Genomic DNA, 27182 nt, shown 5'->3' with positions numbered 1-27182 from the left:
GTGATGTGTGACATGGAGCCTTTCCATTGTGTACAACAAATATGGTGAATGCTGCTGCCAAGTGCCATCCAGTGGAAAGGTAGGGATCTTCAATATAGGAAGTGTGGTAACTGTGTGACAAGTTTCAACTTGTTCCGTGTAGTCAATTGGTTGAGAGAAGGTGTGTTTTAAAGTGTGCCATAAATCTTCCATCATGACAACACTCCGTGTCACATACTGCTTCTGGTATACGGCAATTTCTGTCAAATAAAGACATGGTGTGTCCTCATCTACCTTATTCACTGAATCTGGCAGGATCTGGCAAGGTGCAACTTCTGGCTCTTCCCCAAAGTCAAAATGATTCAGGACATCAAGGCAGCCATGGCAACGCAACTAAAAACACTCACAAAAGAGGACTTCCATTACTGCTTCAGAAAGTGTCAAGAACAATGGGATAAGTGTGTTCGAAGTGAGGGGGAGTATTTTGAGGGGGATTAATGGCAATGTGTCTTTTACTGTAATAAATTTAAAAAAATTTAAACATTCACTGTATTTTCTGATCACACCTTGTATATTAGGTACAACATAGTGATTAGACATTTATATAACTTATGAAATGATCACCGATAAATCTAGTACCCACCTGACACCATGCTTAGTTATTACAATAATATTGACTATATTCCTTATGCTATATTTTACAACCCCATGACTGATTTGTAACTACCAATTTGTGCATCTTAATCCTTTCCCCCTTTCTACCCACCCTTCCCAATCCCACTCCCATCTGGCAACCATCAAAATGTTCTTTGTGTCTGTGAGTTTGTTTCTGTTTTGTTTGTTTATTTTGTTCTTTAGGTTCCACATATAAGTGAAATCATATGGCATTCCAGTGGATTTTAGTAAAACTTTTTTTTTTTTTTTTTTTTTTTACAGTGCTTGCACTGTAAACTCCCAGTTTTGTCTCTGGAAGTGTTTTGCTAAACATCTTAAGCATTTATTTATTTTTATTTTTATGAACAGAAATTCAGCTATTCTGACATTTCAGTGTTAATGTGGAGAGCCATATTGACAGAAAATAAGCTAGTCTGAATTTGTTTACCAAACATGCTTAGGAGCATGTTCTGGGGCCATCATTATTATTTTATTTAAAGTTTTTTTGTTGTTGTAAGGATTGTATTTGCAATATTTATGCTAATGGAGTTTCATAATAGCAATTTATGACTATATAACCCAGAGCAGTAAACCTTAATTAAAAAAGAAAATTTATTATTCTCAAAAAATAATCCTTAAAATAAGCCATGCATTTTTCATGTTTCACAAAGCAATTCTGGTTCAGCCATGGAACTGGGGCCATTATTTATAGTCTAATGACCTATTCATTATCAAATGTGGTTTTTGAGGATTGATGATTGGAATAAAGATGTAAAGTCCTAATATTTATACTGAATCAGTGAATTAGTAAAATTTTAATAATTTGAAACATTAAAAGAGTTTCTAGTTTTCTTGATTGACAAGTGAGGATTCAGGATCATATCAAAATGTTTGGTTGTAATATCAAGGCTACAAAAAGTATTTTTTGTAAATCAAAAAACTCAATCTTAGCATCCATTCAACTTAGCTTAAATTTATTTTCATACATGCAGATTCTCATCACCAGATGGCACTCCTGTAAGAAGAAATTCTCATTTTGTTATACTTGATGTACCTAGTTTATATTCATAAATGGGGACACTGAGGAATAAACAATAGAAAGATGAGTGGGAAAAGGATCATATAATTCAATAAAAAGCAGAACTGTTTAGAAATCTGTAAGTAAAGTCATACACCACTGAAATGTGTTGTTAAATGATTTCATCATTGTGGGCTTACACAACTGAGCTAGTATAGCTTAGCTACACTGTTACAATTGCCTGTAGTATTCAGTACAGTAAAACTGAATACTATAGGCAGTTGTAACAGTGGTAAGTATTTGTGTATGTAAACATATCTAAACATAGAAAAGGTACAGTAAAAATATGGTATAGAAGATAAAAAATGGTACACCTGTATGGAGTGGGCAATTACCATGAATGAAGCTTGTGGGACCGGCAGTTGCTCTGGGTGAGTCAGTGAGTGAGGGATGAGTGAATGTGAAGGCCGAGGACATCACTGTCCAAGTCGACACTGTACACTTAGGCTACACTACATTTATAAAACATGAGATTAAACCAAGCACAAAGACAAGATGATGCAATCAAGAGATGTAGTAAACACGATGTATGAGGCTGCTGCTAGTGTAACACAGCATACTGTTTTACAGCAAACTTTTTTCTTATAACTAGAAGGAGTAGAGTAACGATAAAAAGTATAGTACAGTAAATCAGTACCAGTTGTTTATCATTATCAAGTATTATGTACTGTACATAATTGTATGTGCTGTACTTTTATATGACTGGCAGTGCAGTAGGTTTATTTACACCAGCATCACCATAAACACATGAGTAATGCATTGCGCTATGATGGCACTAAGTGATAGGAACTTTTCAGCTCTATTGTAATCTTATGGGACCACTGTTGTATACGTGGATGCAGCCCATTGTTGACCAAGACATTGTTACGGGGTGCATGAAAAGTTTTACCCTAGGAGCACCACTCATCCAGGCCGGTTTTGATTGGATGCTTAACTTTAGATATTTAGGATACAATTACTAATGAGTACTAATGTTCTCTAGAGTGCTAATGCTCAAGGTGATTTTAGAAATAATGAAGCGATCCCTTTACTTCAGAAATGCTAATATGGTTTACATTTGTATGATGCTTCAGAGTTTAAAAAATATATTTGTTCATATGTATTTATTCATATATATGAGAAAACTAAACTCAAGAGAAAAACTCTAAAAATAATAATGGCAAAACTGAACTTTCTTTCGTATAATACAACCAAAACAATTAACTCAAACCAACAAAGTCTCAAAATTGTTAAACTCAGAAAAGGATGCAAAGTGTGTACTCATTGACTGAGAGACAGATTCAAACAGTCAAAAATTTTAAACCATTTTGGGTGTGTGAGATAATTCTGGTTAGTTGGTTATTTGCTATTATAGTATATGTAAAAGGCAGTTCCATAATATACCTGTGGCCTTTGTCTAACATTTCAGTTAACAGAGGATCTGTTGAGAAGATAAGTAAAAAATATATCAGGTATAGATGATATAATACAGAATTGTACACCTGAAATCTATGTAATTTTACTAACAATTGTCACCCCAATAAATTTAAAAAAAAAAAGAAAAAAAAATATATCAGGACAGCTAACACAGAAAAAGCCTGTCAAACCCTTTCTAGCTAAAGGAGGCTTCAGGGACAAATTTTTTTGTGATGCCTGAATCGATACACTGAATTATGGTTAGTCTCCTCTATTTTAATTGAAGATACACCACAGGTCCAAAAGAGATCTAGAAATGCTAGTATGGTGTCATTTCATTAACCTGGAATGTATTAAGATTTGTAAATAGGGGAACACTCTTCCACCTCATGTGAATGCTTACTTTGAGGTCTCCATAAATTTGTTGGGGTGACATTAGTTAATAAGATTATATAGGTTTAAGTGTACAATTCTGTAATATCACTTTTATATTGCATTGTGTGTTCACTGAAAGTCAGGTTTCCTTCCATTACCATATATTTGACCCCTATTCTACCTGCCTCCACCCTCCTTTCCGTCTGGTAACCGCAATACTATTTATTGTCTGTGTCTATGAGTTTTTGTTTGTTTGTCTTGTTTGTTTGTTTGCTTGCTTTCCGCTTTATGTCCCACATATGAGTGAAATCATATGGTATGTTTGTCTTCTAAAAGTAGTACTTTTAACCTTTGATTGATTATTCAGTGTGGTTTTTGCTGTATGTGTATGTAGGTACCCTTTTATCAAGTCAAAGAAATATCCTTGTTTCCTAAGAATTTTTATTTTGAGTGGATGTTGAATTATCTTGTAAGTGGTAAACAGTGTTAAATTCTCATTTTAATGCCTTTTCTCTGTTGCTTGTATGATCATTTCTTTCAGCATGAAGTGGCAGTGTGGTCACACTGCTTCTTGCTTTTTTCACTAAGCTCCTCATTCCTCTGAATCATACACTTGGAAAACCGCTTATGGGAGACTCCATTATTTCTGGTTTCAATCCAGTGTGTTATCATTTGTACCATATTTTGCCAGGTATAATGTGCCCCCATGTATAATACGCACCCACGTTTTGGGCCCAAACTTTCAGGGAAACGGAATTAGTACCACCCATATATAATGCGCATCCTTATTTTTCCCTCACAAATTTGGGCAAAAAGCGCACATCATACATGGCAAAGTATGCTATTTTGTGCTTTTTGTTGGGAAGTACTTCTGGTAGACCCTGAACTTTTAACGTTTGCCAGGAGCTGTGGATGCAAAAGTGCTGTGGGGATGACAGTAGAGTGCAAGGCTGAAGGAAATAACAGTTTAGGGTCCCGTTGGCTATTATCTGGGTAGAGATGAGCATAGATACAGAGGTGCTTGCTTGCTTATTATTTATTTACAGATAATAAATGTCACTTTAATAGGCAATGAAGACTTTGAGAAATTTGATTAAGAAATTTTCCTTTCCTTGACCAGAAGAATATTAAGGAAATTGTTTCCAAGTGGGTATTCTTGCTTTACTGCTATCCCTTTGTAAAAGTGATTTGTTGTTAAAGTGGATTGTTAAAACTTTTTATACGTTCCCTATAGTCTGAAATGTTATGACCATTCTAAATTAAAATTTTCAATTTGCCATATATTGCCTCTCTCCCTTTTCAACTTTTTCTTCAATGTACTATTTTCCAACTCCTCTCCCGTCCTTTGTTTTGAAGCCTGTTTTCTGTAGAGGCAAGGTTCCTTCAAGTTCAAGTGCAGATGCCTTGAAGTAGCTCTAACAGAGCCACGCCAAAGTCCTAGTAGGTTTATGATTCTGCTTTGAAATATACTGGTTTTATACATAATGGTTTCCCCATTTAGGGCCTTGGCAGCAGAGAGAGAAATCTACCTATTGATCTATCTATCTATCTATCTATCTATCTATCTACCTACCTACCTACCTACCTACCTACCTATCTATCTATCTATTTAAAGGAGGGTGCAGCTCACAGTGGCCCATGCTGGGATTGAACCGGCAACTTTTATGCTACCAGCACCACACTCTAACCAACTGAGTTAACAGGCCACCCCATGCCTCTTTAAAAAGAGGACCTTGAGAAGGCTGATAATGTGCTTCTAGGCTTTCCTATGGGGGCAGAGGGGGTCATACAGCCCAAAGGAGATGGGTTGGAACAGTTAGGGCAGTGTAGTATGCCTCTTTCCTGGATATCTCATCCATTGAATCATCTTGTAAGTGGTAAACAGTTAAATTCCAATTTTAATTTTAAATGTAGTAGGTTCAACATTAAAAAAAAATTGATGTGTAGTGCAATATTTACATTATTGTTTCACATGCTATATTTAAGTAAGTTGATTCAAGTAGATATTTGTAGGTCATAGAGGGTTAGTCTATATCCAATTTATGCTCTTAAATGTGGTTTGGAGGGAAGGATATATAGATTTTCCTACTGTGTTTCTCCGAAAATAAGACTAGCCAGACAATCAACTCTAATGCGTCTTTTGGAGCAAAAGTTAATACAAGACCTGGTCTTACTTTACTATAAGACCGGGTCTTATATAATATTTTACTATATTTTACTATAACATAAGACTGGGTCTTATATAATATGTAATATAATATATAATATATATTGTAATATAATATAATACCGGGTCTTATATTAATTTTTGCTCCAAAAAATGCATTAGAGCTGATTGTCCGGCTAGGTCTTATTTTCGGGGAAATACGGTACTAATTATATTCATCTAAAATAGCAGACCTTTAACATTGTCATTAGCTGACTGGGTTTGTGCCATCTCAGCAGGTCTAGATGAGAACCCTTTTCTTTAGAAAGGTCGTAGGTAGTATGTTGATAAAATACTAAGACTAAGTATAAGTTTATCGAGGGTCTGAGGGTATGTGTTTTCCCTGATTGATGCATTTGGGAACAGAGCAGGTACCTTTTGTTTGTAGGGGAGTAGAGAACCCATTAATAAAGCTTGTGAATTCTGAGATTTTGTTTCATGACCAAATGAGCCGTTACATTTTTAATTTTGCCCGATCAGAGATGCCCTTAAGTTTTAAGTATATTTTAGACCTTTGCTAAATTCTTAGAGCAGGGCTTTAGCTCTTAGATACCGCATTTTGAATTGGATTATTGCCAGATAAAATCTTGGCTGGATGCAATGTTGTCTTTAGGTTCAAATACCAACTGCAAACGGGAAGAAGCAGATAAAGCTACATGTAGTAGTAACTACATATAGTGGTAAAATAATTACTGGTTAAAATTCTTGGTATTTGAGATTTTTGTTATAATTGCTATAATAGTAAATCTTAGACTTTCAGATTGCATTAGTAAAATTGGCTTAAGAGCTGCCAGGAGAATCTAAAATCCTAGTGGGTTGTTTCTTGAGAATTTGTATTCTAGAGAACCTTTGTTTTATCTCATGTTTCTTCCTTATTCTTGTATTTTATCCTTCCTTACCTTTTACTATGATTTGGGAGTTTTGCTTACCATGCCTGCTTTCTTGCAGATTTTCTATTTTGTACATACGTTGTTTTGTATATACTGTATATGATGAGTTCGGTGAGCAGTGACCGTTCCCGAGGTTCTTGGGAAAAAACACAGATTTCAGCAACACAGTCAACACAACTACAGAAACAAGTAGTACAGGTAAGTTTTTGTGGAACTCTTGTTTATCTTGTTTAGAATTACAGAAATTAAGGGAGCACATATGCCTTAACGTTCTTCTCCTTTGTAGGAAACCTCAGGATTTTAAACTTTGTTTTTAAAAACTAGATGTAGTACATAATAGGAAAGAGGAAATACTGATTCAGGTGCAGTTGGATGTTGTTTCTTAACTATTCAATCCTGAGCTTCTGCTACCGATTAGCATCTAGGCCATCTCCTTTTCTTTATTATTAATCTAGGTCCCTGGAATGTAATTTGAAAATCCAAAGAATATAGAGAAATACTACTCTGAGGTAGAGATATATTTGAATTATAAGAAACTTATGATAAGGTTTTATTCTTTCAAGTGTTGTTCCCTGGGTAGAGTGCTTTAGTCTTAGAATGTCTTTTAATTAACAAGATCCATTTGTATAAAATATTTGATGTTAAAGAGTCCCTCCTTCTCAATTTGTTTATATTATTATTTAAATGAAGTGAGACAATCCAAGTAAAATACTAAACACAGTACCTGGTACAAAATTGAACATTCTATATAAGTTATTCATTAAATTGGCAAGTGTTTTTTTCAGAGGCGTTATGGCAATAAGTAGATAAACTGTATGCAGTACATTATAATTTCAGATTGGTGATTTGACTATACTTTGATAGCTAATTACAAGTACTTTTTATAATCATTCACACCCAATTGCCCTATTGATATTAAGGACATAAAGAGTGGACTCTACTTAATTGTTTATTACATTTTAAAATATGTCAGCTTTTTTAAGTTTATTGGGTGACAATTGTTACTAAAATTACATAGATTTCAGGTGTACAATTCTGTATTACATCATCTATAAATCCCATTGTGTGTTCACCACCCAGAGTCAGTTCTCCTTCAATCACCATATATTTGATCCCCCTTACCCTCTGGTAACCACTAAACTATTGTCTGTGTCTATGAGTTTTTGTTTCTCATTTGTTTTAAAATGTGGTAGCTTTGTATTTTGCTGCTGTCAATAAACATTCGTCTCTGTTATTCAATGCTTGCTCCCAAATACACTTACCTTAATATGTATATTTATTCATAACTGATTAAGAAAGACTATTGGAAAAATTCGGACTTTTTGGACTAGGCCCTCCCTTTATAAATGAATGTTTAAGAAAATGTTTCATGAATAGCCTCTTATCAAAGAAATACAAGTTAGGGGCAGTCATAGGGGCAATCCTGCTAATAATCAAAGAAATAAATTAAAACAAAGATACTTTATTTTTTTGTTTATCAAATCAGCAAGGATTAAAAGTGTCGTCTTCTGAAGGAGGGCCAAGTGAAATGTTGGGAATGTAAACTTTCTGTCTCCCACTCGAGTAAAGTCCTTGGGCTGATTTCCAGAGAATCAGAGTCTCCAGACTGGAGGAGGGAGGGCTCCCTTCCTCACAATGGTTGTCACTAAGAGTTTTTCCATGGGCCCTTTGGGGATGGCTCATTTTATCTAATTAGAAGAAAAAACTGCCAACCGAGCTGTGGGAAGGATTCCTAGACCCTTAGATAACGAATTTATTTTTCTTTTTATAAAAGTATTGTGAGAATTTCTCAAAGCAGTATTATGCATTAATAAAATTGTTGATGTTCATTTATCCATTAATCCCATTCTTGGAAGTATATCCTAAGGGAAGAACCATAAAGGGAGCGGGGAGGTTTTATTCTGTAAGATTATCGTCCAGTTCTAAATGTCCAATGGTAGAGGTGTTCTGACATAACCTATTGAGGTAGCAGGATGTGAAAGAGAAAACCATGAGCTCTTTTGAATCTGAATAAACCTGGGTTTGGGCCACTTTATCAATTAGATGAATTACTTAAGTCTCTTTGCACCTCAGTTTTTAAAAAACATGCTTTGAGAGTTAGAAAATAATTTCAAGCGTAGTACACATTTCTGAATATCATCCAGTTGACACTGGTACCTCTTTTACTTTATCCTTTGCTCCTTCTTTCTACAAAGGACAAACACCTTTTCCCCTGAATCTCTTGAGAATAAGTTGCCGATGTGGTGCTTCTTTACCTGTAAATATTTGAGTGTGTACAGTATTTTAAAAAAAACTGCCTTTTACATAATCACAGCACAATTACCAAAAATCAGGAAATCATCTCATTAATCTACAGATCGTATTCATATTTTCCTGATTGTCCCAATAATGTCCCTTTTAGCTAATTAACTCCCTGTAAGATCAAGGACTTGATCTTTTGTCTGATATTTTGTCATGATTAGGGTTGTGCATTTTTGGTAGAAATAGCACAGAAATGATGATCTGTTCTTAATGCATCATATCATGGTTAACAGAACATAGGTTTGTCCTATATACTGATGGTAAATTTTATCTTTTGGTTAAAGTGATGTCATTTGGTTAATATTTCTCTAGTATCGTGGGCAGATAAAAACTCATAGTTTTTGAAAATGTAAAATGGTGTTTTATGTATTTGTAGAGGGTGGTTGTAAGGAATTAGAAATTGTATATAGTGTGACCAGGAAGTGGTAACTTTTATTATATATTTCACATAAGTTATGAAGTGACTATAATATTTGGAATCATGATGGGAAATGCCTGGTTTCTGATCAACTGAGAAATGATGCAAAATTATAATTATTGTGCAGCACTGCTGTTAAGACATTTAAGAGTCTAGTAGATTATGTTAATGATGTATGTATCTTTGGGTGATGGGCATAAGGATGACTTAAAAAAATCCTACTTCTTCATATTTTCCAAAATTTCTGGGTGACAGATCCAACAAAAACATTTGACTCCATTAGAAAAGCTATCAGGCGCGGCCAGATGGCTCAGTTGGTTAGAGCGCGAGCTCTCAATAACAAGGTTGCTGGTTCAATTCCCTCATGAGATGGTGGGCTGCGCCCCCTGCAACTAAAGATTGAAAATGGCAACTGGACTTGGAGCTGAGGTGCCCCCTCCACAACTAGATTGAAGGTCAACGACTTGGAGCTGATGGGCCCTGGAGAAACACACTGTTCCCCAATATTCCCCAATAAAATTTATTGAAAAAGAAAAGCTATCAATACATTCTTTATTGTGAATGTAGTTTAGCTCAGTATAAGCCACATGAATGGGAGAACCAGAGGAAGACGCTGGTAATGCTGCTTTACTTGGCAAGGCCTTTTTTCAACTTGATAGTTGCATGATAGATGTTACTAATGTTTGTTGTAGGGGAGGGTATACTAACCTTGTTTAACTTTGAATTACCAGTTGATTTTTGCTTATTCCTCTGATTTCACAAGCTGTGGAGAACATGTGTCACTTCCTAGAGCTCAGCCTGGCAATTTTTCTATCATATTCTGATTTATGTTTGGTGGTTTGTTTATCTAATACTAATTTACTTCTTGACTAGGGTAGTTAGCAAAGATAAAAATATTTAAAGTTCGGATTTAAAATGCTTTATATTTCATTAATGTACTGTGTTAGCATTGATTGCAATACTGTACTTGTTAAATAGCTATTAAGTGCATCAGCTGTGCTTTCAGAAGTTATATCTAGATGGTTCATATACCCTTTTAGGAACAAAATAGATGATATCACTGAAGAGAAATGCAAAGAATATTTGAGTCATAGTACTTAAGCTGATAAAGCTAAGTCTGAATAATTAGTAACTGGTATTTACCTTACATGTAGTAATGAATAGTGACTTTACAGTTAGAAATATGTGGGTGAAACAGTATCCAACTGAACATATAGAAATATGTAAAAGCCCCCACTCTTGGCCTATAGTGAAGTGTTATTATTAATAAGTATTCTACTTATAATCTTTAGTGAAAGTCTGTCAACTTGAGTGTTGTATTTTATAAGGTATTTTAGGAGCGGCTGGTTAGCTCTGTTGGTTAGAGCACGTGCTCTTAACAGGGTTGCCGGTTTGATTCCTGCAGGGGATGGTGGGCTGTGCCTCCTGAACTAGATTGAAAACGATTTGGGAGCTGAGCTGTGCCTTCCACAACTAGATTGAAGGACAACGACTTGGAGCTGATGGGCCCTGGAAAAAAACACACTGTTACCCAATAAAAAAACTGAAAAAATAAATAATATTTTAATGGAGTCAGGAGAAGCTTTCTTTGTTTCTGCTACTTGTGTACATTTAGTAAGCACAGGCAGTTTTTAGGTTTAAGTAGTGCTGCCTATAGAGCTATTGGTGGCTATTTACCCCCCTGACCTATTAACTTAATTGATCCTACACCCTCTATCAGAAAGATACTACAGCTAGAGTCCCTGGCTTTGGTCTAATATTCTGTGACATTTCTATTCTATATGCTGTATTTTCTGTCTGAAATGGCTTGAGTCAGACATTCTTCTAATACACATTATATAGTGAGTCATCTGGTGTCCACAAGTGGTTTGCGATTTACTTTTTTAGATTTTTTTCTTTTTAGCTTTTTATTTTTACTCCTGTTTAACATGTTTCCACTCCTTTTCCTTTGCATTTTCTTTTTGACTGTACCCAGGGCTGCTTCTGATCTGTTGAAAATTTTTCCACTAACATTTTATTATGAATATGTTCAAATACAAAGAAAAGTTGAGTTGTACAGTAAGCACCCATATACTCAGTTATTATTATTTTTTGCTATATTTGCTTTATCACATTTATCCATCATTCTGTCTTATTTTTTGATGCATTTCAAGGTAAATTAAACACATCAATCTACTCTATCCCTCAACACTTTAGCACACATATCATGAGTTTAATATTTTGGGCGGCTGATTAGCTCAGTTGGTTAGAATGTGGTGTTGTTTTTTTTTAAGATTTGATTGGGGAAGGGGAACAGGACTTTATTGGGGAACAGTGTGCACTTCCAGGACTTTTTTCCAAGTCAAGTTGTTGTCCTTTCAATCTTAGTTGTGGAGGGTGCCGTTCAGCTTCAAGTTGTCCTTTCAGTCTTAGTTGTGGAGGGCGCAGCTCAGCTCCAGGTCCAGTTGCCATTGCTAGTTGTGGGGGGCGCAGCCCACCATCCCTTGCGGGAGTAGAACCGGCAAGCAAGCTTGTGGTTGAGAGGAGGCAGCTCAGCTCAAGGTGCCGTGTTTAATCTTAGTTGCAGGGGGCAGAGCCCACCATCCCTTGTGGGACTCGAGGAATTGAACTGGCAACCTTGTGGTTGAGAGCCCACTGGCCCATGTGGGAATTGAACCGGCAGCCTTCGGAGTTAGGAGCATGGAGCTCTAACCAGGCCGGCCTGAGAGTGCGGTGTTTTTAACAGCAAGGTTGCTGGTTCGATCCCCACATGGGCCACTCTGAGCTGTGCCCTCCACAACTAGATTGAAACAACTACTTGACTTGGAGCTGATGGGTCCTAGAAAAACACACTTAAAATAAATAAAAAGTTTAAAAAAAAAGTAAAGAAAAAGATATTTGTTCAGGTCTCCCTTTTTTTTAAAGGTGAAATTTACACAGATACACTTTAAACGTATGAGATCATTTTCTGTTGGATGCATATACCTGTGTAACCTAGTCCCCTGTCAAGGTACAGAAAATTATCCACATCCCAGAAAGTTCTGCTGGTTTTATTTTGTTTTCTTGGTGCAGATATCCTGCCTGCTTTAGGGTTCTGGTGATTTTATTTATGTACTGCTGACTGCTTTCACCTTGCCTCCAACCTCATTTCCATCTTGTGTACCTCTTTTCAGGCTCTTGCAGGTTTCCCATAGCTCGTATGTGGACTGTGTTCTCCCAGTTTGCACATGTCACTTTCCTCTGTCTTCAAGTATAAAAGGACACACACACAAAAAATCACTTCCCTTTACACCCCTTCCTTCTAATCGCAACCACACTAGCCTAGGCCCTCATTGCTACATTCTTAGACTGTTAAAATAGCTTCCTCTTTCACTGAGAGTCAGCGTGATTGATGTGCTGGACACTACACACCTCTGATAGTTAAGAGGCCTGTGCCATTAACACCCAACATAAAAGCATGAGTAAGTTACTTAGAGGCACAGTACAGAGTTGAACTGAATTGCTATCTTTAACGTCCTTCCCAGCAATAAAACTAGACGCTTTGCTTTGTGACTTAATAATTGTTATAATAGCAACTTTTGATTTTATAGAAAGATAGTGCTTCATGGATGAATAATTTCATGATGGTTGTTTTCCAGATTGCTGTGGCCCTATTCTGTGTACACTTTTAATATGTTTTTCTCAAGTTTGCATACATACTGCAAGGGTGTATATTTGGACATTTTCCTGTGTTTGTATAGAGATATGTATACTTTCTACTTAAAAGCCATAAGAAATTAGTTTATGCATATATTCTGCTTTCCTTGCCTAATTGCTTAAGGACTTACCCAATTGCTTTAATTAGACCCTCCAATACAAATGGCTAGAACCAATATTCTGTTCTTGGTCTTCGGGGGGGAAAAGCTTTCACTCAATTTCACCGTTAACTATGATGTTAGCTGTGGGGTTTTTGTAGTTGTTGGACCTTATCAAATGCTTTTTCTGTGAAATGATCATGTGTTGTTCTCCTAATGCTTTCCTAATACGGTGTGTTACATTGATTTTGAGATGTTAAACAACTTTGTATTTCTGGGATGAATCTCACTTGATCATAATCCATTTTGTATGTTGCTAGTTTGCTACGACTTTGTGGAGGATTTTCCTCTATATTGATAAGAGATATTTTTCTGTAGTTATCTTGTGATGTTTTTTCTTTTCGTATCAGGGTGTAATACTGATAGAATGAGTTAAGAAGTGTTCCCTTCTCTATTTTTTGGATGAGTTTGTGAAGAATTGGTGATTGGTGGTAATTCTTTCATTATTTGGTAGAATTTATCAGCAAAGCTGTCAGGGCCTGGGCTTTTCTTAGTGGGAAGTTTTTTGATGAATAATTCAACTGCTTCACTTGTTACAGGTTTGCACTTTTTCTTGAGTCAGTTTCAGTCAGTTTGTGTCTGTCAATTTTTGTCTAGGTTTTCTAATTTGGTAGCATACGCTTGTTCATGGTATTTTCTTATAATCCTTTTTATTCCTCTAAAGTTGGTTGTGGTGTTTCCCATTTTAGCCCTAATTTTAATAACTTGAGTCTTCTCTCTGTTTTTTTGGTTGTTCTAGCTAAAGGTTTGTCAGTTGTCATTTTTTTTTTTTTTTAAAGATTTTATTGGGGAAGGGGAACAGGACTTTATTGGGGAACAGTGTGTACTTCCAGGACTTTTTTCCAAGTCAAGTTGTTGTCCTTTCAGTCTTAGTTGTGGAGGGCGCAGCTCAGCTCCAGGTCCAGTTGCCGTTGCTAATTGCAGGGGGCACAGCCCACCATCCCTTGCGGGAGTCGAACCGGCAACCCTGTGGTTGAGAGCCCGCGCTCCAACCAACTGAGCCATCCAGGAGGCAGCTCAGCTCAAGGTGCCTGTGTTCAATTTTAGTTGCAGGGGGCGGAGCCCACCATCCCTTGTGGGACTCGAGGAATTGAATTGGCAACCTTGTGGTTGAGAGTCCACTGGCCCATGTGGGAATCGAACTGGCAGCCTTCAGAGTTAGGAGCATGGAGCTCTAATTGCCTTAGCCACCGGGCCGGCCCGTCAGTTGTCAATTTTGTTGACCCTCTTCCCCGAACCAAGTTTTGGTTTCTTTGGTTTTTCTCTTGTTTTTCTATTCTTTATTTCATTAATTTCTACTGTAGTCTTTATTATTTCCTTCTTTAAAATACCTTTTTGGAATCACTGTTTTGGAATAATTTTAAGATTTGCCAAAAGTTGGAAAACCACACAAAGAGATCTCTTTAACATTCACCCAGCTTTCCTTAATGTTAACATTTTACATCAAGTGTTGGCAATCTTTTTCTATAATGGGTCATGTAGCAAATATTTTATGCTTTACAGGCTGTACCTGGTCTGTTGCATGCTCTTTGTTTTTTAACATTTTAAAAATGTTAAAACGTTTCTCAGCTGGCACACCACACAAATTCAGATCCTAGGTTGTAGTTTGCTAACCTCTGTTTTACATAATCATTTGTCAAGACTAAGATAATAACATTGGTACAATATTATTAACTAAATATTGACTTTATTTGGATTTCACTAGTTTTTAAACTAAGGTCCCTTTCTGTTCCAGGATCCAGTCCAATTAGTTGTCTCTTTAGTCTCTTCTGACCTGCCACAGTTTTTCAATCTTTCCTTGTTTTTCATGACTATCACACCTTTAAAGAGTACATTTATCAGTTTTTAAAATAATTGGTTACTTATCCTCCGAAGGCGAATTATTAGTATTTTTGAAAATATTATGAATTTATGGATTTAAACATTTGATGGGTTTCAGTTATTCTTAGTTATCCTTTTTGAAGTTTAAATCATTCCATCTTTGGCCAGTGCAAGTCTCTTCAAGTTGTCTCCTGAGGGTTTTATTTTATTTTTTTAACTATAGTCGACGTTGAATATTAGTTTCAAGCGTATAATATAGTGATTTGACATTTATATACCTTACAAAGTGATCACAATAAGTCTAGTAACCATCTGTCACCATACATAGTTATAATGTTATTGACTCTGGTCCCTATGTTGTGTATTACATCCTCATGACTCTTGAGTCATGGCCCCGAAGTGCTTTTTGACTTGGTCCTAACAAATCTTTGATAGTGTCTTCATAAACTGGTACGACAAGATATTCCAGACTTATCTTGTACACTTCCTGCTTTGTACCTAGAATCAGCTATTGCTCTAACGAACCCTGTTATCTTTTAGTGGGAAATGGTATTTAGAGATCTCAAGCTGGTAACTTTACTGATATTTATTGTTATTGGGTTGATCATTGTTCATAGGTCTCTTCATTGAATGGAGCTATGAAAAAAATCTTTTTTTTTTTTTTTAAACTTTTATTTATTTAAGTGTGTTTTTCCAGGACCCATCAGCTCCAAGTCAAGTAGTTGTTTCAATCTAGTTGTGGAGGGTGCAGCTCACAGTGGCCCATGTGGGGATCAAACCGGCAACCTTATAGTTAAGAGCACTGTGCTCAAACCAACTGAGCTAACTGGCCGCCCTGAAAAATTTTTTTTCTTAAGGTAAAATGCCTTATGAGTTAATGCTGATCATTCAAAGTCAGGACTACTTGTATATCACATGTAAATCTCCTCCACACTGATAATCCTGGTTCCCTGAGAACTGGAGATGGTAAAATTACAATATGCCGAAATCACTCATTTGCTTTATCCCACTTTATGTGTAATTGTCTAAGAATAACAATACTAATATCACCATCATGTTTTCCCCATTCTTACTTTCGTGTCTCCCAGCCCGGCCTTTAACATTTTAAAAAGAAGTAGCAGAGGCTCCTTTTTCATTCCAGAGGCTTCTGTAAATATTGGTTTGTTTTTATAAAATATCGTGGTCATTGGCATCAGAATTTGACACACTGAATATAAATGTTTAAATTCTTTCTGCTGGGGCAGAAAGCTGTGCATCAATCTCTGTGTAAGAATTTTCTGGATTTAGGATTTTAAATTTTATCTGAAGTTAGTTGATAGAATAAATGTCTAATCAAATATTGTCTGCACACTTATTTCAAGGAAATTACTTGGTTCAATTGATTTAACTCCTTTCTGTACGTAGTAGCTTTCAAACCCACAACAGTAACATGCAGGATGGTCACACCTGTATACCCGAGGGCCTTGGTCTTAATATTGGTGAACATTATTCAGTAACCAAGAGGCACTCTGTGTGGGAACCTGGGAAGTGACTGCAGTCCTTTTACAGAACAGGAATTGCAGCCAGACTTGTTTTCACTGTTTGCTGTCTCATGCTTCCTTGTACCTGGGAACCATTGTCAGCTGTCATTCCATTATTCCATTACATAGCCAATGTTTTGGGTTATCTAGAGTAAATGAGTCACTCTGCTAGAGTTCAAAAATTTGTCATCTGCTTTCTTCTATGTGAGAGTTACTATGGGGTTTTACCCTATGACAGTCTTAATACAAATCCTCTTCAATTAATACCCTTAAAAGCATATTTTATTTGATAGAGGTGGACCGCATGTGAAAAATGATAAAGTGACAGCCAGTGCGGGCCTGAATGTCAGGTAGTTGCACTCACTGCTTCAGGGTACAGCTCAATCGGCCATCAAGCATCTGGAAGTGCAGAGACCCCCCCCACCCCTCTTTCTTAAAATAGTTCTATATCTACATAGTACTTTGTTCATGTACCCATTGTATACTATACCGTGTTTCCCCCAAAGTAAGACCTAGCTGGACAATCAGCTGTAATGTGTCTTTTGGAGCAAAAATTAATATAAGACCAAGTCTTATTTTACTATAATATGACTGGGTCTTTAATGATATGATATGATATGATATGATATGATATGATATGATATGATATGATATGATATAATACCGGGTATAATATAATACCAGGTCTTATATTAATTTTTGCTCCAAAGGACGCATTGGAGCAGATTGTCCAGCTAGGTTTTATTTTCGGGGAAATATGGTACTTTCTCCCTTTGAGACATCATTTAGTTTTATTTCTAAAATAAGTATATACTTAATAGTCACCATTAATACTATGTCAGTGTCTCTAGTCATTTTGGTTGTCTCAACCCAATGCTGTTGATTGCTCAGGAAAGGCTCATGGTAATAATACCTGAGTTCTTTGGTGCTGGTAACAATTCATGCCCTTTGTACTTGTGTATAAAGTCATTTTGTTGGCTGTAAATGCTAGGCTTATACTTTCTTCACTTGAGTATCTTAAATGTTTCTTTATTTTCTTTTTGCACAAAGAACTGCCTTTGACAAGTTTATTGATACCCTTCGTGTTTAAGTTTCTTGCCAGTTCTGCCTTCATACCCACTGGATATTTTCATTTCACAGTCCTAATCTTTTACTAGAAAATGTCTTAGTGTGGGTTAGTATGGGTTGATATCTCAAGTATATGGTGTGTTTTCTTCACATATTTAAACGTTATTTGCTTTCCTGACATTTTTCTTGAATTTTAGTTTTAAGCATTTGTGCTGTTCCCTTTTTCTTCTTCAGAGACTTGTATTATCCATAGGTTCAGATTGGGTTTTCTTTTGCCTGTGTTCAACATGAAACTCGTCCTTTTTCCCCGTTTCTTTTTATCTTTTCATTTCTTTTTTACTATAAATATTTTCCCCTTTCACCTGATATTTCTCTTGAGGCATTAACTGTTAAAAGTTTATTTTTTGTGTTTCTTCTGGTTTAATCTTCATTTTCATTTCTGAACTGGAAAAACTTAGATACATGTTATTCTTTTATGTCTTTTATCATTTTCTTCATGCGCAATATCTTTCGGTACATTTTGAAGCAGAAGATAGCAGTTTTGCTTTGTTCTTAACTCTCCCCCCCTTCTTTTCGGGCATGCTTTCATTGACTGTAGGAGTATTCTCCTGCTCCTTATTCTTTTTCTCTTACAATAATTTTGTATGTGATTTGACATTTATTTTTCTATCACTTTTTTTTTTTAAACATCACAAATAGGTTTTGTCACCCTGAAAAGTGAATTTTAAACAGATTCTTTGACTGGAGGCTCATATCCATCAGCTCGTTTAACTTTAGCACCTGTCTCACCCCCAGTAGCTTGTCCAGAACTGGTACCTTCACCATGAAGCTCCATGAGTTTTCCCAATTCAAACTTGGGCTTCTTCAGCATTTTGACTTTTCTAGCAAAGACATCATAGAGCGGATAAACAGATTGACAGGCCTTTTCTGTGTCTTCTCCAATGCCACCTGGAGTCAGTTTACTGACCACTTCTTTCAAGTCGTTTGTCTGCACCTCTCAGGTCATGATTTCCATCATCATCCAGATTTGACAGACCTGTTGATGCTGAGCCTAAGAGGTCTTCCAAACCTGATTATTGTGATTTTTAGTAAAACCACCACAGAATAGATGAAGCAAATGGCCATCTGTAGTCTTGACGTGAACATGAGCTTCAGTCACGTTCTGCCATTTTTTGACCCTGGAGCACGTTCTATCACGGGGAGGGTCCAGGCCGTGGAAACGAGGACATTTTTGTCCTGAGCATCCTCAGTAATTAGCTTGACTTTTCTAAATGCAGCTTCATCATTCTGCAGATCAGCGGGGCTCACTTCAAAAACAGGGCCCTTGAGACCATCAGATACCATTTTGGTTCCTTGAGTTCTAGTGACTAGTGTTTTCCCAATATTTCTTCTGTTGAACATAGCTGGTGCTTTCACATCATACCAGTCTTTCTTAGAAAATGGGTCAGCCACTTTCTTCTTGGCTCCCTTCTTGCTGCCTTCATAAGGTGCTTGTTTTTGTCGACTGCCACGGTCCTGTTCCTCCGTTGCTCATTTTTATGTGAAATGAGTTTTCTTGGACTTTTAGACAGCAATCATGGTTCAGAGTGGCTTTTCCAATTTCAGAAGAGTGTTTCCTCTTTTCTATGTAATTATGTTGGCTTGCTTTCTGAGATTTCCTGGCTCTGTTTTCTTCCCTCATTGTGGATCTTTTTTTTTCTTTCCTGTGTATGTGGCTCAATTATGATTCTACTCCTAGTCGTTTCTCTTGACGGGAGCCCTAGCTGGTTAGTTTCAGGAGTTTATGATGGTAACTATCCCGGCCTTTTGAAACCTTTCTGCAGTCCTGGCACTTAGCTTATAATTGGAGTCGTCAAAACTGTACAGCCCTACAGTGCCAGCTGCTGTTCTCAAATTAGCCCACTTTACTTTCTAGTGAATACCTCTTAACTACTTGGGGTTTTCCTGTTCTTAGACCAGTCAGACACCAGTGCTTGCCTCTGTTTACCTGACATGGCACAAATTGATACTAGGCAGATCTTGTATCTGTTGGTGGTTTTTCATGTTTGTATTTTGAGGTTTGTGAGGGATACCTTGTCACCTAGTTTTGTTGTATATTGTTGTCCATGGGATTTTGGTTTGGCAGTAAAGTTGCAAGAGTAGTTTAGAGACCTGTCCTACTCCTTATATATGTATTTTTTCTAAGGAGGGCACAGCTTACAGTGGCCCATGGCGTGATCGAACCAGCAACCTTATTGTTAAGAGCACCGTGCTCTAACCAACTGAGCTAATCGGCCATCCCTACTCCTTATTTTTTTAACATGGTGCCACTTTTGCTCTGTCATATTATTTTGTCATGTCTGTTTATACATATACACACATGCATTAATTCTGAACTGTTTGAGTTTATTAAATACATTTTGCCTTTTACCCTTTAATATTTCAGTGTGTATTTCCTGAGAACAAGGATGTTTGTTTATATAGTCACAGTTGCACTATCAAATTTTGTTAAGTTTGGCATTGCTACAGTGTTCTATGGTTCATATTCCAGTTTTTGTCACTGTGGAATTTTTACTTATTCCATAGTGTCAGTTACTCCAGTAATGTTCTTTATAGCACGTTTCTCCCTTTCAGTATAGAGTCATCACATATTCCATTTGTTTGACATCACTTTAATCTCCATTAATCTGAAATAGTTCTTAGCCTTTCTTTGTCTTCTCTAATATTGGTAATTTTGAAGAAATATAGGCCAGTTATTGTATAAAATGTTCTTCAATTTTAGTTTGTCTAATGTTTCCTCATGATTATATTCAGGTTATAGATTTCTAATTGGAATACTACATAACTGACCTGGAGTATTTCTCAGAGTACCACATGTAGAGTCACATGATAATCTATCTGCTCCATTGAGGATGTTGATTTTGATCATTCAGTCTAGGTTTTGCCCTTTTCCTCTAATTTATTGTTACTATGTTTTGTCTAGCAACTGAAAAACAATCTTTGTGGAGACACTTTGAGACCATGTGCAAGTAGCCCGCTTTTCCCCTTAAAAAGAACAATATTGATTCTTTTCTGAACTAATCTTTACTCTGTTGGTTGCAAAATGAAGATGTCTAGCTCTTATTAGTCTCTTTATCATTGCAATATTAGTAAGTATATTTTTAAAAGTTTACCCTTACTAGTGATCTAAGAAATACAAATTAAGCCAAATAGGGACCCTTTTATTGATTAAATTGGCATTTTTAAAGTTGGGAAAGTTTTGAGGAAGCACGCTCTTTTGTACTGCTGGTGGAGTATACGTCTTTGCCGACTTTGTGCAGAGCATTTCTGAGCTGAAGGTATGAGATTTTAACATTTTTCTAGTCACTTATCTTTGTCTTCTCAGAAAGCTATCATGGATGTATATACAAATTAGGTATAAAATGGATCTCTGTGGTGTTTAGGTAGTAATGAAAAATTTGGGAGTAAATAAAAGGCAGGACCTATCCAGTGGATTGTTAGGCAGTCAATAAACCTGCTATAGATCTTCACAATAAATTCTTGTGTGTGTGTGTGTGTTACCCTACTAAGAAATAAGTTTAGGATTCTGTTTTTGATGTCAGAGAAAAAAATGTAAGTGCCAAATAAATAGTTTTCATACTAGATGGTTACCTAGTAACCATTACTGCCTATGTCTGCCTGCTGTGACCTTAGTTGAACTTCTTATCTCTCTGTAATTTTCTTGAGGGATCTGTGACAATATTGTAATTTAAGGAAATGTAATTGTGGGACACAATGAGCATTAGTGTGCTTGGAATGGAGCGAGGCTGAATGAATATGAGTAAGGTTCAATTTTTAGATTTGATACCCGGGTAGTAGAAGATACTGGTGTTAAGAAAAGAGGGCAAAAATTAGTCATGTAGGCTTTCAGTATCAGGGGCACCAAGGGTTTACCTTCATTCATAAAAGGTTGCCATTACCCAAAACCCAAATGTATAATGGGAAGTGCCATCTTTCCAGATCTCATCCTCCCCTTTGATTTTTCCCTTTTACCTCCTCCAGTTATTTCATGGCCTTTGGTCCTTTTGGCTGCAGCATTAGGACTCCTCAGTTGGGTGTGGGTCAAGAAAATGATTGATGTGCAGGTAGGTAGAGAGTGTATGTAAGGCCCTTTCCCTTAACTCTGGGTGACACTCAGGTAAAATTGGCAGTACGTGTAGACACTGAGTTTCTGTATAAACATTTTTCTGGCTGTAATGTAGTAGCACTATAAGGAGTTCAACTGAGGTCACAGCAGGCAGGCATAGTTTGGGATGAAGGGATTGGACATTAGATTGGAGGGAAGAGGCTAGAGCTAGCTAGATCTTGTATAATCAGTTACCTTTATGAACTACTAGATTATTTGAAATATACATGTATTTAAAGCAGAGAAAAAAGTTGTTCATTATTAGCTCCTTGTGGGGATCATTCAGTAATTTGAACTGTTTAACTTTTTAAACAGTTATGTTGGGAGTTAGTATGCATTTTAGCTAACAAGGGTAACTTTTGAAAAAAAATCAGCTGTTTTAGAGTAATTTTATGTTTACCAGAAAGTTGCACAGAGATAGAACAGAGGGTTCCTATATACCCCTCACCTAGTTTTCCTGTTGTCATAACCATGGTACGTAGTCAAAGCTAAGAAACCAAATTGTTATGTTACTTATTAACCCACTGCACAAGAGTAACTTTTTTTATACCTTTCTAATTTTTGTTGCCAAAAATACCACAAAAGGAAACCTCAAAAATTCAGTAATTTGATTTTTTTCAAAAGAACTTTGATTGGAAAAAGGCAACTGGAAAAGTTCTTTTCTGCAGAGGTGACTAATTTAGTGTTTGAAAGTTTCTTTTTAAACAATTTTGTTAAACCATTAAAAAAATATTGTGGTTAAAAAACAGTGACTTTAAAAATAAATTTTATTTAGATAAATACAGCCTTTTCTCTTTAGAACTCACCATTATACTTTTTTTAGAACTTTTAGAGCTTTTTTGCTTTTTTGACAGCAAAACTAGTAGTTCTAAGCTTGTGTCCTGGCAGTTGTTCCCACTGCTTCCTGTTCTTCCACTTTCTTTTGTGCTGGTTACTCCCATTTCCCCAGGGGAAAGAAAATTCAAATGAGTACATGGCCAGTGAAGATGAACGAAAGAACTGTAGGTCGTTTGGCCAAAGGATATGGGATCTTTATGCTATTTAATTTGATAGTTATTTACCTTATGGTAACAAATTGTATACATTTGAGAGGTCTTAATTCAGAGTTCTTTTGGTTTTTTAATCAGCATTTCTGTTACCATAGTGCTGGAGTGCTTGAGAGCTTTTATCTGTTTGCATCAGATTTTGGCATCTAACTTATAATTTTGGTGCTTAAATCTTTAACAATTGGTATGTACTTTCCAGGCAACAGCTGAACAGATGCGTCTCGCTCAAGTGATCTTTGATAAAAATGATTCAGAGTTTGAAGCTAATGTTAAACAGGTATGTTTCTAGCAAGGGATGCTATCATTTTTGTAATGTATTTTTTTATGCTTTAAAAAGATAATTTTACTAGAGACTTTAATTTTAAAGTATGCTTTTTGCTTAGTCTCAACTGTGTTTTGAACTTGTGATTAAATAAATACCTGTGTTGGTGGCTAGAGTGAAGGAATTAAATGTGTTCATCCTCTTGGTAGTAGAGTCTTTGAGTTGTATTAAATGTGAAAAACGAACTAGACTTTTGTGAAAGCACATTGACATTGTCTATACATGTATATAGAAAGTATATTTAGTTTTTAGCAGGTTCTCAGAAAATTTTGTTTAATTTAAAGGAGAGCTGAGCTGCCCTTTCAGACTTGGTGGTGATTCCAAACATATGTTGGAAATGTATAAAATTAAATTTTAGGGTGATATCTGCACTTAGAACTTTATTGAGAGGACTTTTGGATAACATAATTTTAATTTCAAATTCTTCTTTCCTGATAAATCTTCTTTTCCCTTCAAGATTCTAGAAACCAACCTATTATAACCCTTACCTCAGTCCAAACCTGGTAGAAGTCTACCAGTAAACATCCCACAGTGAACTTGTTAGCCCTTTGCTGTGTAAACTGTTTGTTCTTACTTATAGTTGCTGTCATCAGACCAATGGTAATATTTTTGGAAGACTACAAAAAGGATTTATTAAAAATTATAGAACTCATTCTCTGGAATGAGGTTTATGTACACTGTGAGACATGCTACGTATTATATTGCCTTTTATCTGAATAGCATAGCTGATGTATAAAAAAAGAGCACTGCTCCAGGAGTTCAGAGTTTTAAGTGCTGACTTAAAACTTTCACTAATCCAGTCACTGGAGGGATTTTGATACTTATTGTATATCTTAACAATTAGCGTTTGACAGGTATTGGGTTAGTACAGATCACTGATAAAAATCTGACATTATTGGTAGATCATCCAAAAACTGAAGCACTGGAAAGCTCTAGAGTGTGTAGAATGTTTGCTGTGTAATAATACAGGAAGGAAATGAAAGAGAATGGTGTGCTGCAAAGAGCTGTATTTGTGAGATCAGGAGACCTGAATTCCAGGTAGGCTTTGCTATTAGTTTTTTGACCACAGAGAAATCACTTCACATGCTGGGGTCAAACTCTTTTGAACTGCAGCTAGTACATGCTAAAATAGTTAAACATAATTAAAACTCAACAGATACTTAAATCATACATTTGCTAACTGATAATTGAGAAATCTGTATTGTGCCTAATCTACAATTGTTTCTTAGGATAAAAATGTTAAGTAGCTTAATTTCCCTTGTTAAAGAGAATGCACCAAGATTTCAAATTACTTTAAACATAGCACCCTGTTGAAATTGCTTCAGAACTTAGTATATCTAGGAATGAGTTTTGTGATAGCCGCAGAATTCCACCAGTGAGACCTTAGGGTGTTATGACTTATGTATGTGTAATGTCCTAATCCAAGCAATAATAGCCAATGTAGGGAATTTTGTCTCTGTGCAACACAATTGGACCGGATATTCTGTTAATGGTGGCCATGTACTCACACTTGGTCTTTTGGAAACATAGTCCCACTTAATATTCGAGTAGTTGAGAATTTGGGGCATCCAGGCCATTGTACCAACTTTGAGTAGTCAGCTGATCTGAGTATTCTGAGGATGTTGGTGTGTGTGTGTACACATACATACACATACATTTATAGAGAGACATAACGATATATGAGTATGCTGCTGATTATTAATCTGATACTTGATCAGCTTGGAGGAGCGCTGATTTGTTTGACTCTGCCAATATTGGTGAAAAGACGTGAGTGGCCACAAAAAAACAGGTAAACCTGTTCTTGGATTGTAAGCTCAGAGTCTAGAAGAGGCCATCTTCATGTGGAAGTATTGCATAATTTCTATCTTTATATAAAGAATCTTAAAATTAATATCAAGTACCATTTTTGGGTCTTTAACCATTTTCTTATAATTTCAACAGCTAATGGAAGTGACAGGAAAAAATCAGGATGAATGCATAGTGGCCCTACATGACTGTAATGGAGATGTGAACAAAGCTATCAATATATTGCTAGAAGGGAATTCAGATACGGTAAGATTATTAATAAGTATTACTAATTGATATGCAGTGCTAAGATTTGTCAACAATTCCATATTTTAAACTTCACCTTATATGGGGGTGGGGGTAGGGGGGGTTATGGGTGCCATTCCATATTTGTTTTAAGTTCCAGAAAGAACACTAACCTGAAATGACTGTTTTTGTTATATATGGTTTCTTTATGAAGTCGTAGAATCTGAAGACTTGAAAGAGAACTTGGTCATCTACTCCAGCCTTACACAGTTTCCAAAATTCTCTGGGCCTGTGGACATTTTCACCACCTGAAAAAACTTCTCTTGGCTCCACTGCTCATGTTTCTTCATCTCAGTCGTCACCTCTTACTACTCCTTATATCTCTAGACTAACAGAAAACCAGGATTTGCTGGTATATCTATTTGCTTATGTGTGAATATTCTACAGACACATTGTCATGACAGTTTGACAGATATATAAAAGGAGAAAAGTTTTTTTAGCTTAGTAAAGTTTGAGGAATGTGTAGTCACACTAGCGCTCCTCATCCTTTTTATTTTAGGAAGGATGCAACTAAATAAAGCCACGTGAGGCATTTGTCAGCCCTAATCTTTTGATTTCTTACATGGAGATTGCACAGTATTTCATTTGTATTTTTAAACTGAGGAAACCATTTCAGAGCAAATTAAAACAAATAATGGTTTATCTAAAAAGGGGTACAAAGATGAACAAATCAAAAAGTGCCTTCCTTGTCAGTGTTCAGGTTTAAATCAGGTTCTCATTTTTAGGGATAGGCTGTATTAGAGTCAGGCTGTATAAAAATGAACTGCCATGACAAGTTCAAAAGTAAAATGAGTATCTTCTTATTTAATATGAAACAAGGAGAATGAATTTTGTAATTAAGTAATTAGATACTTGGGGAAATATTTCACTATTTAAGGATAGCAAAGAGTGGGTAAAATTCCATGCAATATAACACTGATCCTCATGATAAACTATAAAATATGTCAGTTTAATTGGAAAATATATGTTAAGTGATGAAATAAAATTTTGAATTGCTTTTGTTTGCTGACAGGCATGTATTTACTGGGTGTTATAAAATATAGGGAATGTGTTTACCTCATTGCTAATGGATTTAGCATAGAATCGCTCTTTGTTATTTTCAAAACAAACTGAAGAACTTCCCTCTTTATTAAAAAAAAAAAAGCACTGAATAAATGAAATATTTCTAAATCATTAACTGGAGGGGCCTACTTTCTTTTTTTTCATGGTAGAGATAGGACGGGGTGCTACTTACTGTATTGTTCCTTTATCTCCAGCAGATTTCATTCCTTTTCTGTGGTAGTTGGGTGAATTTTTGTCATAAAAGTCCAGTTCATTCTCTGGTTTATTGAGTTTTAACTTCCTCTCCTCATTTGGGACTGAATCCAAAGGAGGTTATTCTGGGCTGAATGTTACATGAAGAACATCTCTTTGGTTTTCTCTTGAACCTGGAAATCCCATAGTGGTTGCCAGATCTGGCTTGTTTTCTTTAAAGAGCAGAAAATAGCAAATTAGAGCTTGAATACAGACACAAAAGGTTCATGCTTGTTTGGAGTTAAGAGGGCTGTGAGGGAAATGCAGAAGCAGAGGGAGAGTCTATTAGAAACCCTGGTTTGTTTAGGATTTTTTTGTGGTGCATGTTTTCTTTCATACTGTTTGCCTTGTCTCTTACCTGGTGGCTCTCTGCAGCACCTCTGGCTAACCAGCTGTAAGGAATATATTCTCCTCATTGGGGTAGAATTATTTGGAGTGGGGGTGCCAGAAAATGTAAACACCAGGGTTGGGTTGCTAGGAGCAAGAACATTTAAGGTAATCCGTGAAAGCAAACAAATCTTGTCCTATTGGCTAACCTTACTTTGTGCCAAGGTCTTCTGAAACAAAATTATTACTTTGAAAAAATGTCAAGTGGAATTGTCCATGATATTTTAAAGCATAAGTTTGTCTTTCTCATGTAAGAGTAGCTGTCACAAAGGAAAACATTGAACATGATCATTAATACAGAACTTAACGTTTCATCATAATGCTTTTTGTTTGAGTGACAAATACTTTGAAATATCAAGTC

At 36.1% G+C, this 27182-nt stretch overlaps 1 protein-coding gene and 1 pseudogene across 6 annotated transcripts in view; one reads left to right on the top strand and one right to left on the bottom strand.

Annotated features, from left to right (window-relative positions):
• UBAP2 (ubiquitin associated protein 2) overlaps window positions 1-27182 on the top strand; it is a 101977-nt gene that overhangs the window by 15938 nt on the left and 58857 nt on the right. For 3 of the 6 annotated variants that reach the window (XM_074330649.1, XM_074330646.1, XM_074330645.1), the window contains exons 2-4: window positions 6636-6775; window positions 22928-23005; window positions 24992-25102. In XM_074330649.1, coding sequence (XP_074186750.1) covers window positions 6677-6775; window positions 22928-23005; window positions 24992-25102 — 288 coding nt within the window. In that variant the 5' untranslated portion in view covers window positions 6636-6676. The remainder of the gene's footprint in view (window positions 1-6635; window positions 6776-22927; window positions 23006-24991; window positions 25103-27182) is intronic. The other 3 variants (XM_074330648.1, XM_074330650.1, XM_074330647.1) reach the window with 1 other exon arrangement.
• On the bottom strand, window positions 18263-20393 carry LOC109447753 (small ribosomal subunit protein eS1; annotated as a pseudogene).

This window comes from Rhinolophus sinicus, linkage group LG04 (genome assembly GCF_036562045.2).
Source record: "Rhinolophus sinicus isolate RSC01 linkage group LG04, ASM3656204v1, whole genome shotgun sequence".
In the NCBI taxonomy this organism is placed as follows: domain Eukaryota; kingdom Metazoa; phylum Chordata; class Mammalia; order Chiroptera; family Rhinolophidae; genus Rhinolophus; species Rhinolophus sinicus.
Note: the sequence above shows the minus strand (reverse complement) of the source record. Positions and strands in the feature narration are given on the sequence as shown.